Below are 13,856 nucleotides of genomic sequence, written 5' to 3' on the forward strand. Positions count from 1 at the left end.
GAGGCTCCTTGGAGAGAGGTGCCCTTAAATTTGAGCAGTTTTTGAGCTACTTTTTTTTTGCCAAATCTGATCTTAATAAATGAAAATAAAAAACAAAGCTTACAAATGTTGTCTTCCTGGTAGCTATTGGGCGTAAAGTGTTTTAAAATGGTGCCAGCCAGGAAAAATTAATTTTAGATTTCTGCAAATGGGTTTCTGAAGTACAGCTTCCTCCTGCTGCCCAGGTGTGGGTTAGAAAGAGATTAGCCATTCAAACTTCTTGGCTAGCTGCTGTGGAGAGGGGGGCAAAAGCAGCCCCATCCAGCATGGTCAGTGGTCAGCAATGATGACAGTTGACAGCCCTGCTGTAGCCCATAAAACTGGGTTCCAAAATTATAGCGATTTAGGGATTCTTCTGCATTATAGTTTCATGTAATGAAAATAAATATGAACTTGACAGGAGGAAGTAGCGGTAATGGGAAGTCTTTCTTGTATAGCTTGTAACAAAGCGAATCTTGGATGTATAATGTGGATGTATGTCATAAAAGAATTAATTGAGTGAATAGAGAGATTACCATGAAAAGCTATATCAGATTGGGATACTTCCAATTTTCTGACACATTTAATTGGTTCTAATATTTAAGTGCTGTCTATACACATACTTTAGTTTATAAGCAAAAAGTGCTCACAGGCAGTCTTGAGTCTAGGAGTTCATGACTACCCAAGTGCCGCCCCTAACGCATTCAGACATTTGCTGAATGATTGAGGCTGGTTTGGGACAGAGAATGTTTGAGTCATGTTTAAAGTAAATTTGAGAGTCTTGGGAAAATAAAGTATAGTGAGGCAGAATGGAAGATTGGTTTAGAAAAGAGCAGGTGCCCTTGAGAGTGATGGGGAGAGCAAGTGGGAGAGTTTTTCATTTGATTTTGATCTAACAAGAACAACTCTCATCAAAGCCAAAGGCTGATTCTGTGATTTTGTCTTTTCTTCTTCTTCTTCATTGAACTGATGTATTGGAGGATTGGATGAGGTTGGTAAGAATTGGGTTTGAATGGGGGAAGGAAACCATAGGAGCCCAGTGCGCTCCTGATGTTTTAGACTAAAACTATCAGCAGCTCCAGTCAGCTGTGCCAATGGGAGTTGTAGTCCTAAATATCTAAAGGGCACCAGTTTGAGGAATGCTGCCTTAAGTCAATGAGTAGTTTATTCAAGGGCTTTGCCTGCATATTCCTTGTCTATAGTCAAAGAGGTGACATTTTCTAAGTCTTTGAGTGCTCAGCCAGATATTATTGCCTTCTTTGCCCTGCTTGTGGGTGTCCCGGGGCAACTGGTTGAACTGGTTCCACTGTGGGACTAAATGCTGTACCAGATCAACTTTTAGACTGATCCCACAGAGCTTTCCTTGCCTTCTCAATTAAGGGAAGATCACTACTGCATGACTGCATTTTTGCAGTTCCCCAAATTATGTCTATGATAAACTGTAATTTTTTTGTCGGAAGAAACATGTAGTGCATTATTATTTCATTTATGAATTACAGGGGACTGTGGAATAACCTTCTGCAGAGCCGCAAAATATATTCTCAGTTCAAGGAAAACTGTTTGTTCAAGGTCTGTGCTACAAAACATCTGTGCACAAACAAATTAATAAGTACTTCAGTCTTTGTTTCCTCGCTTCATGGATAATCTACATTCATGCAGTTATAAATATAAATTGTTTCCAGAATTCATACATTTCTCTGATATCTTCTCATAAAAGTGGTGTTAAAAGAGTCCCACCAATCTTGCTTGCCTTATTGCTAACAGGCAGAGTGAATATGGTGTGAATCAGCTTAATCTATTGTCATTTTCAATGTGAAGCTGTTTTAAAAGTAACGTTTTCTCGAAGTTGGAGCCTGCTGTTTAAAAGGTTTCTGGGATGCTTTAGAAAGCTTATGTGAACTTAAATAAAAGAGTGAATGATTCACACCATATTCACTCAGAAATCTCATTGTGCTATACATACTTGTGTTGACAATATGGCCTTTCGTTTTGTGTGGATGGAAAGGGAAGTAAAATGGCAATGTCACAAAGCTGCCTGTCCATGTTGCATAACTACCAGTGATATTATAAGGTTTGAGTTATCTTCCATAGGACAAAGCAAAACAAATTACCTGTATTTCTCCTTGGCATTATCCAAGGTCCCAGATCTACCTGGTAGCAGAGCGTCAATATTTCTTTCCTTCTGTTGTGTCAGTAATAGGAAAACTCAGTATCCCTGGAAGAAGAGGCCCTGGGAAATGTAGTTCTCAGGAATCCTGAGTCCAATGGACTCTCTTTTGATTTCTTTTTGTGTTGCAATCCTCTGTTATTTGGTGGTTATTTTCTATTTTAATATCTTCTTTGATATATTGCTGCTCTTAGTACCGTATTTTTCATCCCATAGGATGCTCCGTCCCATAGGAAGCACCTGCTTTTTTTGGGGGGGGGGGAAATAAAGGAAAATTTTTTTTCCTTTATTTCCCCCCCAAAACCAGGTCGGGGAACAGTGGGATGGCGGCGCTGGCCTCCCCGCTGTCCCCCGAGCTTGTGGGGCTGGCCGATGTCTGCCCGGCGCGAGGGGCGCTCTGCTTCAGGGTGCCCCACGCGCCGGGCGGCAGGCTGCAGACACCTGCGCGAAGCACGGGGCGTCCGTGAAGGGCGCTCCGTGCTCCGCACTGCAGGCTGCTGCCCGCAAGCCTTGCGCTCCCGGGGGGAGATCCCCCGGGGGCGCAAGGCTTGCTGACACATGCGCGAAGCACGGGGCGTCCTCCGGAGGGCGCCCCGTGCTCCGCGCTGTAGGCTGCCACCTGCAAGCCTTGTGCGCCTGGGGGGGACTCCCCCCCGGGCGTGCAAGGCTTGCGGATAGCTTCCTGGAGCCTCTCGCTCTCCAGGCTTCAGCGAAAGCCTGCATTCGCCCCATAGGACGCACACACATTTCCCCTTCATTTTTGGAGGGGGAAAAGTGCGTCCTATAGGGCGAAAAATACGGTAAGTTGCCTTCAGAGATCCTGATGGACAGACTGGTGAGATAGAAATGTTTTAAATAAATCACTAAATGTTGGGTGACAACACAGAAACATTAGAAGTTCACTCACACAAGAAGTAGTGATGGCCACCAACTTGGGTGTCTTTAAAGCAGGATTTGACAAATTCATGCAGGATAAGCCTCTCAGTGACTACTAACCAGGATGCCTGTGTTTTGCCTCTGTTGTCAGAGACAATATACCTTTGAATGTCCGTTGCTTGGAACCACAGGAGAGGGGAGTGCTGTTGAACTCAGGTCCTGCTTTTGGGTTTCTCACAGGCATTAGGTTGTCCACTGTGTGAACAGGATGCTGGACTGGATGGACCATTGGCCTGATCTAGCAGTTTCTTTTTATGTTCTTTTGCCTAATTGGTGAGAGAGCAAAGCGGAATCCGATAAACAAGGAACTATCTAGAGCAGGGGTTGTCAACCTGGTCCCTACCGCCCACTAGTGGGCGTTTCAGGATTCTAGGTAGGTGGTAGGGGGTTCTACGGTACAAGCTGAATCCTCCTTCCATCAAGCACTGGTGGGTGGTGAGGAAATTTTACCATCAAGAAAGATGCATTAGTGGGTGGTTGGTATAAAAAGGTAGACTACCCCTGATCTAGAGTGAGAAGGGGAGGAACTACTCTCTGCTTGTTCTCTCTGGAGGCTTGTCCAGCTCTACATGTTGACGGACTGGGGATTGGTATACTCTCTTTATCTTCTCCACTTTCCCTGCCCTCATCTGAGAGGTAGACAGAAGAAAAGAGGCAGAACCAAGTGGAGCTGCATGCCCCCTATGAAGTCAGCCCTGTTTGCTTGAGGGTCAGGAATTGCCAGCAAGGGCTCTTTTGCTTACTTCAAGCCCAAGGAAGCTGGCACTTTAACTCACTTTTGTCTGTCTCCATTTCATCTCCCACTTCCATCATCTCTATGTCTTGCTCACATGCATTAACATTCTCTCTCTCTCTCTCTCTCTCTCTCTCTGCTCTCTGACTGGCCCCACTCCCGTACCCAAAACAAACCCCTTTTTCGTTAATGCATGCACTGTTTATGGTGAGGTTTCACTATCTCAAGCACAATACCGTACAGATAGATAGCATTTCTGCTGCCATTTAAACTCAACAGTTATGGGCCAATGGCCTGTTGTAGTCCAAGGCAGCTTCATGTGTTCCACTAGACAGTAATGACAGTCTGAGTTGTGCTCAGCTTGCTTAAATACCACGTAGTGGAATGTTCTGATACTACATATACTGGAAACAGTTTTCATCTGCAGTTGCATGAGCATACTGGGCTTCGTAAGGCAAAAGTCAGAGCTTTGGCAATTAGGGTTGGTAAAGCCCTGCATACTAATGTCCCATGTCCAGGTCTATTGCAGAATTATTGTTGAAAGTTGTAATTGCTATTACAGTATTAGCTGTCAGACTGTGAATATTTATAGTGTAGTGCCTCAAGGAACACATGTAAATTGAAGAATAGCTGGTTACTCTAAGCAAAAGAGACAAGGGGGTAAGTCTACCTGCCAAGCTGGCATCATCATCTGTGATTCCAACATGATATTGCTTGAAATGTTGCATCACTCCCTGGAAAACTTCTTCTGAAACCAGCAGATTCTTCTGCTATTTGGAGTTGAAAGCTAGGCATTGGGAGAGGGGAAGGGGAGTTTCAATACTGCAGTCTTAACAGAACTAGAAAAGCTTTATCTGGGTGATTGTATTGACATGTGAGAAAATCAGCATTAATAGGTAAGAAGCCAGAAATTGAAATTCTGGAATACATGTATGGAACACAGAAAGGGTGTGCCTCCACAATGATGTATAAAAGTGATGTGAAAGAAAATGTGCTAAGAGTGTTGACTTAAGCACAGCACAATGACAGTATGTAAGTATGCAGAAGGAGACTACTCCTATATATTTGGAGAAAAATCTGTAAGTCCAGTAAAGCTAAAGTCAGCTAACTCTGCTTTAAATCCATTTATTTATTTTCTTTAATTTTATACCTTGCTTTCCTTTCAACAAAAAACAGCTAGTCAGCAGCTAATCAGTATAAGCGAGTCACAAGTAACTTTATTTGGATTGTTGCCATGCTCAGCATTTGAATCTATGGTCAAATCCATTACGAAAGAGAGTGGCCATGTTCAAACACAAAATCAGACATACTTAAGCCCTGCTAGGTTGTGACCCATGTCAAGAAATACAGTATGTCTACAGCTAAATGCATTGGGTTTCTTGGTGCTACCTTTTGTACAAAACCTCCAACAAACTGCCTTTGCATGTGATTAACTGACCACAATTCTATGTCATATTGATTATGGTTCAGCATTCCTGTTGGACTACACTCGGTTCATCTTTGGATGTGTTGTGTGTGGTTATGTGGCAAAGGACTTCCTTGGTCATAAGTGTGTATAAAGTGGGATTTGTGGAGGAAAATACTATCCTTTTAAGGTTAGGTGTACTAGTCACAGGGCTTTTTTTCAGTGGGAACTTGCCAGAACTAAGTTCTGGCATCTCTCATGTGGGCGCCATTGCCATTATAAGAGACTACAGGGAGATGTTCGTAGTGCGTTCCAGCACCTTTTTCTAGACAAATGGCACTGACTAGTCTCAATGGCTACACAGCACCTCCAGTATCAGAGTCAGTAGACCTCTAAATGCCAGTTCCTGTGGATCACAAGTGGGAGAAGAATAGTGCACTCGTGTCTGCTCATGGACTTCCCATAGGCTGCTGTGAGAACAGGATGCTGGGCTGAGCAAGCCTTTGGTCTGAACCGGTAGGTCTCTTCTTGTGTTCTTATGCCCTTCCTGAAGGATACCCACTTTGATAGACTTCAGAGGGCAAATTATGGCCTGATTGTTGGTAGGAGGCAAAAGAAGAGGCCTTCTGAATTAGATTATGGGATAATTCAGTCCAGCATCTACCGTATTTTTCGCCCTATAGGACGAACTTTTCCCCCTCCAAAAATGAAGGGGAAATGTGTGTGCGTCCTATGGGGTGAATGCAGGCTTTCGCTGAAGCCTGGAGAGCGAGAGGGGTCGGTGTGCACTGACCGCTCTCACTCTCCAGGCTTCAGGAGAGCCCCAGCGCCAGCCCCACAAGGTCGGGGGACAGAGGGAGGCGGAACGCCGCCATCCCGCTGTCTCCCGAAGTGGTTTGGAGGCTGACGGCGGGGAGACCCCACCGCCAGCCCCGCAAGCTCCGGGGACAGTGGGGAGGCGCAGCGCGTCTTCCTGCTGTCCCTGGACCTGATCTGAAGGCGGGTGGCGGGGAGAAGAGCGCTTCTCCCCGCTGCCTGCCCTGCAAGCTCCGGGGACAGCTGGGAGGCGCAGCGCATCTCCCCGCTGTCCCTGGACCTGATCTCAAGGCGGGTGGCGGGGAGAAGAGCGCTTCTCCCCGCTGCCGGCCGCACAAGCGCCTGGGGGGAAAAATATATTTTTTTTCTTTATTTCCCCCCCAAAAAACTTGATGTGTCCTATGGGCCGGTGCGTCCTGTGGGGCAAAAAATACGGTAGTTTTCCACAGTAGCCAATGAATTACCTTCAGGAATCTCTCCACCTGCAAGCAGAGAATGGAAGTGACAGACCTTCCTCCAGCAACTACTCTTCAGTAGTAATAGCCAATGTTCCGCATCAGTTGTTTGTTATTCTATGGAGAAGGAGTGACTTGCCTTAGTGCCTCATACTGAGACATAAAAGAACTAGAAAAGTTTTCCAGAAATAAAACAAGTGTTTTCCATAAGTGTAATGAAGTATAATAAATACCTTGTTCTGATTTTCAGGCAAAGCCGGAAAAATGCAAGCTCTGTGTCTCAAGATTCTTGGGAGCAGAACTATCCTCCAGGCGAAGGTTTCCAAAGTGCAAAAGACAACCCAAGGTATTCCAGCTATCAGGGCTCCAGGAACGGCTACATGGGAGGCCATGGCTTCAACGCCCGGGTAATGCTTGAAACTCAAGAGCTGTTGCGTCAAGAGCAGAGGCGGAAAGAGCAGCAGCTGAAAAAAAAGACATCTTCTGAAGGGTCCAGCAACTATGACTCCTATAAGAAAGTTCAGGACCCAAATTATGCCACTCCCAAAGGTCCTTTCAGACATGATGTACCCCCTTCGCCATCTCAGGTTGCCAGGCTAAGCAGATTGCAAGCGCCAGAAAAGGGAAGACCATTTTATTCTTGAGTCGAAGAAAAAGGTCAACGTCCCATGCAATAAAGGAACATTTTCATATGAAGAGACTTGTATTGGGGGGCGGGGGAGGGGGGACTACTTCTTCTTTTTACAAAAAGGAGGTACTAAGGAATTCTTGTCTGCTTCAGTGCCTTTAGCAATATAGGCAAAGAATCAGAGGGCCTTATGTCTTTGCCATTGTGTCTCAAGTGTTATATCATGGAAGGATTTTCCATCATTTGACAATCATACTCTAGGCAAGTGATGTGTCTTAGTTATCAAGTGTCCTAGCCCAGTTCTGTGCTATCACTGTCTGCTTCACTACATTTTGCTGTCAGGTGTTCAATGCTTCAGTGAGGTCCGGTTCCAACATACATCATTAATTTGTTTTTAATTAAAAGATGCATTGCCATACCTTTGATTAAGGGAAAGGGGTACGTATCACTTGTAAGCAGTAAGGTTGAATGTTCAGTCATGATCTTTAGCCCTCGATGTTTTACAGTTGATAAATATTTAAATGTCTGTCTGCTGAAATGCTGTTTTTCTTTGACTTCACACGTTCACTCTTGAGTCCTATCAGAAAGCTTTATCCTCATTCCTAAGCAAAAAACGTTATGTTTCATATATCCTGGGGACCTTGTTGCATTTGTCTTATACTTTAATCATATATAGGTTATATTATCAGTGAAAACCTTGTATTTATAAGTTAACGTTGCCTAATAATAGTGGAGGGACATTGCTGTTTCATGAAGCATGTAGAATGGTGGAGAGAAAAATATCTCTCTGGTTTGGTTTAACAACTTTGGTGGGGATTTTTAATTATTATATTCCATTACAAAAAAATGAACCCCCAAAATGAATTATAAATTAAACATTGCCCAGTTACTCCATACATCATAATTTAATTTGTCCTTAATTTTTTTTTGGAGGGGGGGCGGAATACAGGACAAAATAAATCAAAAATCTATTTTTGCATTTAAAATAGTTTTTTTAAAACCTGTTTTTTGACAATTTGTAAAGCTTTGTGGACAATTTGCTCTGTGCTTCCATGTTACTGTATTTTTACACCTCAGTATCACGGTAAAGATCAACCATAAAGTGGATAATAAAAGAGAATGGGGCGGGGACATTGGTAAGCATTGTCATGAAAAGATGTTGGTGTCCAAAAAATAATGGAAACAAAAAGATTGTTCCAGCAGAGTTATTGTTAATGTGTATATTGGGTATATGAAATTTTCCTTTGCAACAGCTGGTTTTGTGTTTGACGCTCTGAACTTTGATTGTGAAAGAGACATGTGTACACACACATAACTGGATTGCTAAAGTGCCTGCAAATCCTGATGTGAAAGCTCAGCATATCATGCGTAAATGAACAAAAAGAAGTATCAGTTATTGCTTGTGTATTGTTTGCCTTTTTTTATAAAAGACAAAACCCAGTCCATTTTACTTCTGCCTCAACCTTCTTTCAAGAATATATGTGACAATTCAGCACATGCTATATCTTTATGCCTGCTTGTTATTATTTTTTTGTTAATATACTCAAGTGTTAAAAATTTGCTACTAATGTAAGCACAAACATTGAATGACCATGACTCTTTTACGCAGAGACTTTACAACACTGTGTAAAATGGCACTCTCTGTAAATACAGAAATTTAGAATAAAAAGACTGTTTTCATCTTGGTTTCAATATCCTTCTGAAGCTTTCAAAATCTGTAGCCATTACTTGATTTTGAGAGAGAGAAAGAGATTTTCACAGATGTTGTTTTATAATGTTCCTAGTGGTTTGAGCTTCCCTTTCTTAAAAAAATTACAGGCATTTAACTTTTTCTTTCAAAAAAAGAAAAGATTTGTGGGGCCCATTAAGTGTTCCAAAACTGATTCTAAGAAAGAGAAAGTGGTTAATAAATGCTTTTAGTTACTTCTATAAACTCTGTAATTTAAGAGTTTCTATTCTAAGACAGAACCACCATATTGGATCTCTCTCTCTCTCTCTCTCTCTCTCTCTCTCTCTCTCTCTCTCTCTCTCTCTCTCTTTCTTTCGGCAGGCTTGTGCAGCCTTCAGCAATGGCCTTTGGGGTTTTTTGGGGGAGGCACTGTTTGGATCACAACCCAGCTAGGACAGTGTGGTGGCATCTTTTGTACGCACTGGTATCTCTACATTTAATTGACAAATCTGTAATCCCAGGCAGGTGATAGTCTGCCAGTGACGCCACATGATTCCGGAGGTTGTTCATTATCTGCATGAATGAGAGCTCTGTAGGAATGGATAGGCTTTTGGTGCCAGAGGACTGCTTAACCAACTCTACAGTGGGTCACAAGCCAGTGGTGGGTGTGGCCACCCACACTCTCACATAGACTTGTATGGAGACACAAGCGTACACACACAGAAGCACACAACCCTTCTTCATGAAGTGATTCATACTGCTCAGCTACAAAGGCATTATTGCCCTTGCTCTACTCAGTGATTGACTCAACCATAGAATTGGAAGGGACCCTCAGGGTCATCTAATCCAACCCCCTGCAATGCTGGAATCTCAACTAAAGCATCCATGGCGCATGGTCATCCAACCTCTGTTTAAAAACCTCCAAGGAAGGAGAGTCCATCACCTTCCGATGGAGTCCATTCCACCTTTAAACAGCTCTTGCTGTCAGAGCTTCCTGGTGTTTGGTTGGAATCTCCTTTCTTGTAACTCGAATCCATTGGTTCAGGGCCTACACTCCAGAGCAGGAGTAAACAAGTTTGCCCCATCTTCCATGTGACAGCCCTTTAGATATTTGAAGACAGCTATCATATCTCCTCCCAGTCTCTCCTTCTCCAGGCTAAACATGCCCATACAGTAGTATATGTGAAAAGGACCTGGGGGTCTTGGTAGACCACAAGCTTAACACAAGTCAGGAGTGTGATGCAGTAGCAAAAAAACAACAACGCTAATGCAATTGTAGGCTGCATCAACAGAAGTATAGTGCCCAGGTCAAGGGAAGTAAGAGTCCCACTCTATTCTGCTTTAGTCAGACCACACCTGGAATATGTGTCCATTTCTGGGAACAATTTAAGAAGGATGTTGGCAAGCTGGAAGGTGTGCAGAAGAGGGCAACCAAGATGCTAAAGGATCTGGAAACCTATGAGGAATGGTTGAGGGCATTGGGTACATTTTTTTTCCTGCTCTCCTATGAGTGTTGGACATGTAGCAATGGATTCAAGTTACAAGCAAATTGCATAATGGCAAAGGACACAAATCTCTGCAAAGGATGGATACTAGTAGGTAGGCAGACCTTCCAGTAGCACCATGGACCACTCAGTGCCCATTATTTCCGCCAAGAAAGAGAAGGAAAGAAAAGAAAAGGAAGATATTGACAGTAGAAGCAGTAGAAAAATATTTTTCTCCCTGGTGTTTGTTCAGGTCCCCCCCCGCTCCAGAGTTCATGATTCCCCTCCTAATGCAGAGTATTGGCACAAAGGGGATCAAAATGGGGTGGGGGAGAAGAGAGAACATCTGCTTAAAACAGATTGTACAATGCCAGTAATGTTCTGTTTTCCCCATTAACAATATTCAAGCTATTTTTCTCCTTTTTGCATTCCTTGTTCACACAGCATCTCCTTTTGAGCAATCCTGCGGTGAAAATCAGTGCTAATCCTTTATTTGCATGACATCACAGCCAGTTGCCATGGCAATCATGTCAGCTTATGTATTCTGACTATACTCCAGGTTCAAGGGAAGGGATGGAGGGGAGAAAGACGGCAAGGTGGATTTTGATTCATAATCTGAAGCTGATGCAGCAAGTAGGTTCTATTTTAGATGCAAATGCAAGAGAGAAGTGAACTCATAATTTTGCCCTCTGCACATCTAATGACCCAGCACCAATCAGCAAGCCGTAAAAATCAGGTAACGTGATAGCGGCAGAATTTGCACTTCTAAGTATGTGTAGATTGGACTAAGGTCCTTTCCAAAATCAAATCATTTATGCAGTGCAGTACAAAATGTGGGACGGAAAATCAGAAAACCCTGATTGAAAAGGAAGTATTGCAGAGATTGGCACTATCCTGTGAAAGATTTTTAGCACTTGCCATTGTTAAGAGAGTTTCTTATGAGAAAGTCAGATAGTCCCTTAGATCAATAACTTTCTGCTAAGGGAGAATTTGGCTATTTCCCTCCCAGCTTCATCATCATCCTGTGTTCTTGCCAAAGATCACATTTCTCACACTAACTATTTTCAGTCCCAGTGGAGCGTGTAATAATGAGAGGGAGCCACTTTTCATACAAAACTGTCTTTTGTTCTGATTAACAGGTTTGCATACAAAAGCTAATGGTAATTGCACTAGGGAAAGAAGATCCGGAGATATGATATAGAGGAAATACAGCTACAGCTTTGACAGATATAGTATATGAAGACGAGAAGCCTAAAACAGGTTAGTGTGGGCATCCATTCAGACCTCCAGAAGGCAATCATCCCACTTGGCTCCTCCACAGCTCTGAGCCCACTGTACATTGGTCATCTCTGACCCTTCCTACCAATCATATTTTCGTTCTCCAAGTTACAAGCCTCCCAGCATTGGCTGTGTAGCCTCTGAGTTCTGGAGCAGTCCTATTTTCACAATGGTAGCTTCTGCAACTACAAGCCATATGGTACAGCTCACAGTATAAATGTTAAATAGTTAAAATGGACCCACATTCTTTCCTAAGAATCTATTAATATGTGCCACATCTGCTACAGCATGATTGCCATTTCTGTTAATTTTAGTTTCTATTCCACAGCCTGTAACCAGGAACTGTGTGGGCTAAGAAGATCACAAGGTAAGCTCCCAAACAAATTCTTCCTGAAAGGCGGTCATATGGGCCTAATATTGATTGCCATGGTTTCCTATTGCAGTCAATATTACCAGCACAGAATGGGACCTAATAGGAGTAATGACAACACCACACTGGCATGTGTGAATTGGGTCAAGGGCTGGTCCCAGACATGTCCAAAATAGGAAGAATTGAGTGCTTGTGTAGGAGAGCTTGTGTCTTTGCTTATTTTACTGAGTTCTTCAACTTTGGGTCCACAGATGTTGTAGGACTTCAACTCTCATCATCCTTGACAAGTTAGTTGGCTGGGGCTGAAGGCAGTTGGGAGTCTAACAATGTCTGGAGACCCAAGGTTGAAGAGCTCTGTATAGTAACTAAGGTGGACTCTACACACATATAAAAAACGTTATGAAAATGCTTTTTTAAAAAGCGTTTCAAAAAAAATACATTGAATTTTCCATAAGGCTCACCATCGCCACCTGGTGTCACATTGTATATTGCACTTACAACACACTTGCAGCTGCATAGCTGAGTCCAAAGTCTCTTCGTCTCAAATCCTTGAAATCAATCTGCTCTTTTGAAGACCCAGCTATGCCACTTTGTGAAAAGTGTCCCCAATGAGTTCATAAATGCACATTCTCTGCTTTGCGTTTCCCGACAATTCAACAGGCATGTTTGTGAGTGTCAGGTGATGTGCATGTATTGGTTTTCCTGTCAAACACCACAGCAGCCTCAACACAACTGGAGTCAGGATTCTTAAAGAGATTTGTATGTGTGCGTAGTTACGTAAGATGCACTCTATAAGGTGAAACTAGATTGAAGAAGAGTCCTGCCTGGAGATGTAAATGAGCATCTGTCAAAAGGATTGTCTCTGCTGGTTCAACTGGAACCCTATCACTCCCGAGTTGTCCTCAGACCCATTGTAGTCTCTTGTATGTTATCAAAACAATTTCTTAATGCTATTCAAAGTTTCATGGAGAGGTTTTTATTATTAATGTACTCCTGGGCTGTATTTCCATTAAAACATGTTTCCCCAATTGCTGTTAAGTCCTCTCTGGAAATGAGACATTAAACTCAATTGAGCTATTTTATGGTGCCAATATTTTAACATACATCTTTGAGGACCCTGCCACAATAAACAATTAAAATGGCCAGCTGCCCAGCATTATGCAAACTTGTTGTGCAATTGCCATTTATTATTGGCAACTATAGCTGCAAGAAGTATCTGACATAGTGCAAAGATATATTTTTGGGCCAAGTTACAAACTTAGATATATAGTTAGGAAGACAATGTTTGGTTGATGTCTGGCTGCCATTCATTTTGTTTACAGGGAGTTAGTGGCATATTGTTTCTCTTTGCTGCTTTTGTTGGGATGAGCTGTTAGGGGAAGAGGGGAAGTAGGAAAAAGCCCTTGGCCAGACAAGGAGACAAATTAGCTCCGTTGGCTGAGCTCAAGATACCCTTGAGTAATGCAAGGCTTTGAACTCTTCTTCTGGAGAAATCAAAGTAAATTTAGTGTTTAGATGGCCTGGCTTGCAAAGCTTTGTTTTCAAAACTTCTCATAATTTTATTTGCTGTGCTTTGATATATCCTCATTTCATTCTCAAAAGTCTGGCTTACTGGATGGATGCCCAGCACACAATAATGTAATACATAGCGCATATAATATGTGCATGTCTCATGAGTCCAGAATCAGAGATGATTGACTGTGCTTGTTTAGGATTACGGGTCACAGATGATCATGCACAGAACATAGTTGGATGACAAATAGTAGAAGACAAATGTCTGAGTGGTTTTTGAACCACCTCAAATAGTCTGTGCTCTCCTTGTCTTCTGGCCTCCTTAATTAGCGATAATGAACCTTTGGCTCTGATGGGATTTGTAGCCCAACAAACAGAGCCACAG

At 42.8% G+C, this 13,856-nt stretch overlaps 1 protein-coding gene across 6 annotated transcripts in view; it reads left to right on the forward strand.

Annotated features, from left to right (window-relative positions):
- The window catches only part of PARD3 (par-3 family cell polarity regulator), a 547,141-nt gene extending 538,303 nt beyond the window's left edge, over positions 1-8,838 (forward strand). For all 6 annotated transcript variants that reach the window (XM_077936774.1, XM_028749990.2, XM_028749991.2 and 3 more), the window contains one exon: positions 6,781-8,838. In XM_077936774.1, the coding sequence (XP_077792900.1) occupies positions 6,781-7,174 (394 nt within the window). In that variant the 3' untranslated portion in view covers positions 7,175-8,838. The remainder of the gene's footprint in view (positions 1-6,780) is intronic.
- Positions 8,839-13,856: the final 5,018 nt, after the last annotated feature.

The sequence above is a fragment of the Podarcis muralis genome, chromosome 12 (genome assembly GCF_964188315.1).
Source record: "Podarcis muralis chromosome 12, rPodMur119.hap1.1, whole genome shotgun sequence".
NCBI classification, from domain to species: domain Eukaryota; kingdom Metazoa; phylum Chordata; class Lepidosauria; order Squamata; family Lacertidae; genus Podarcis; species Podarcis muralis.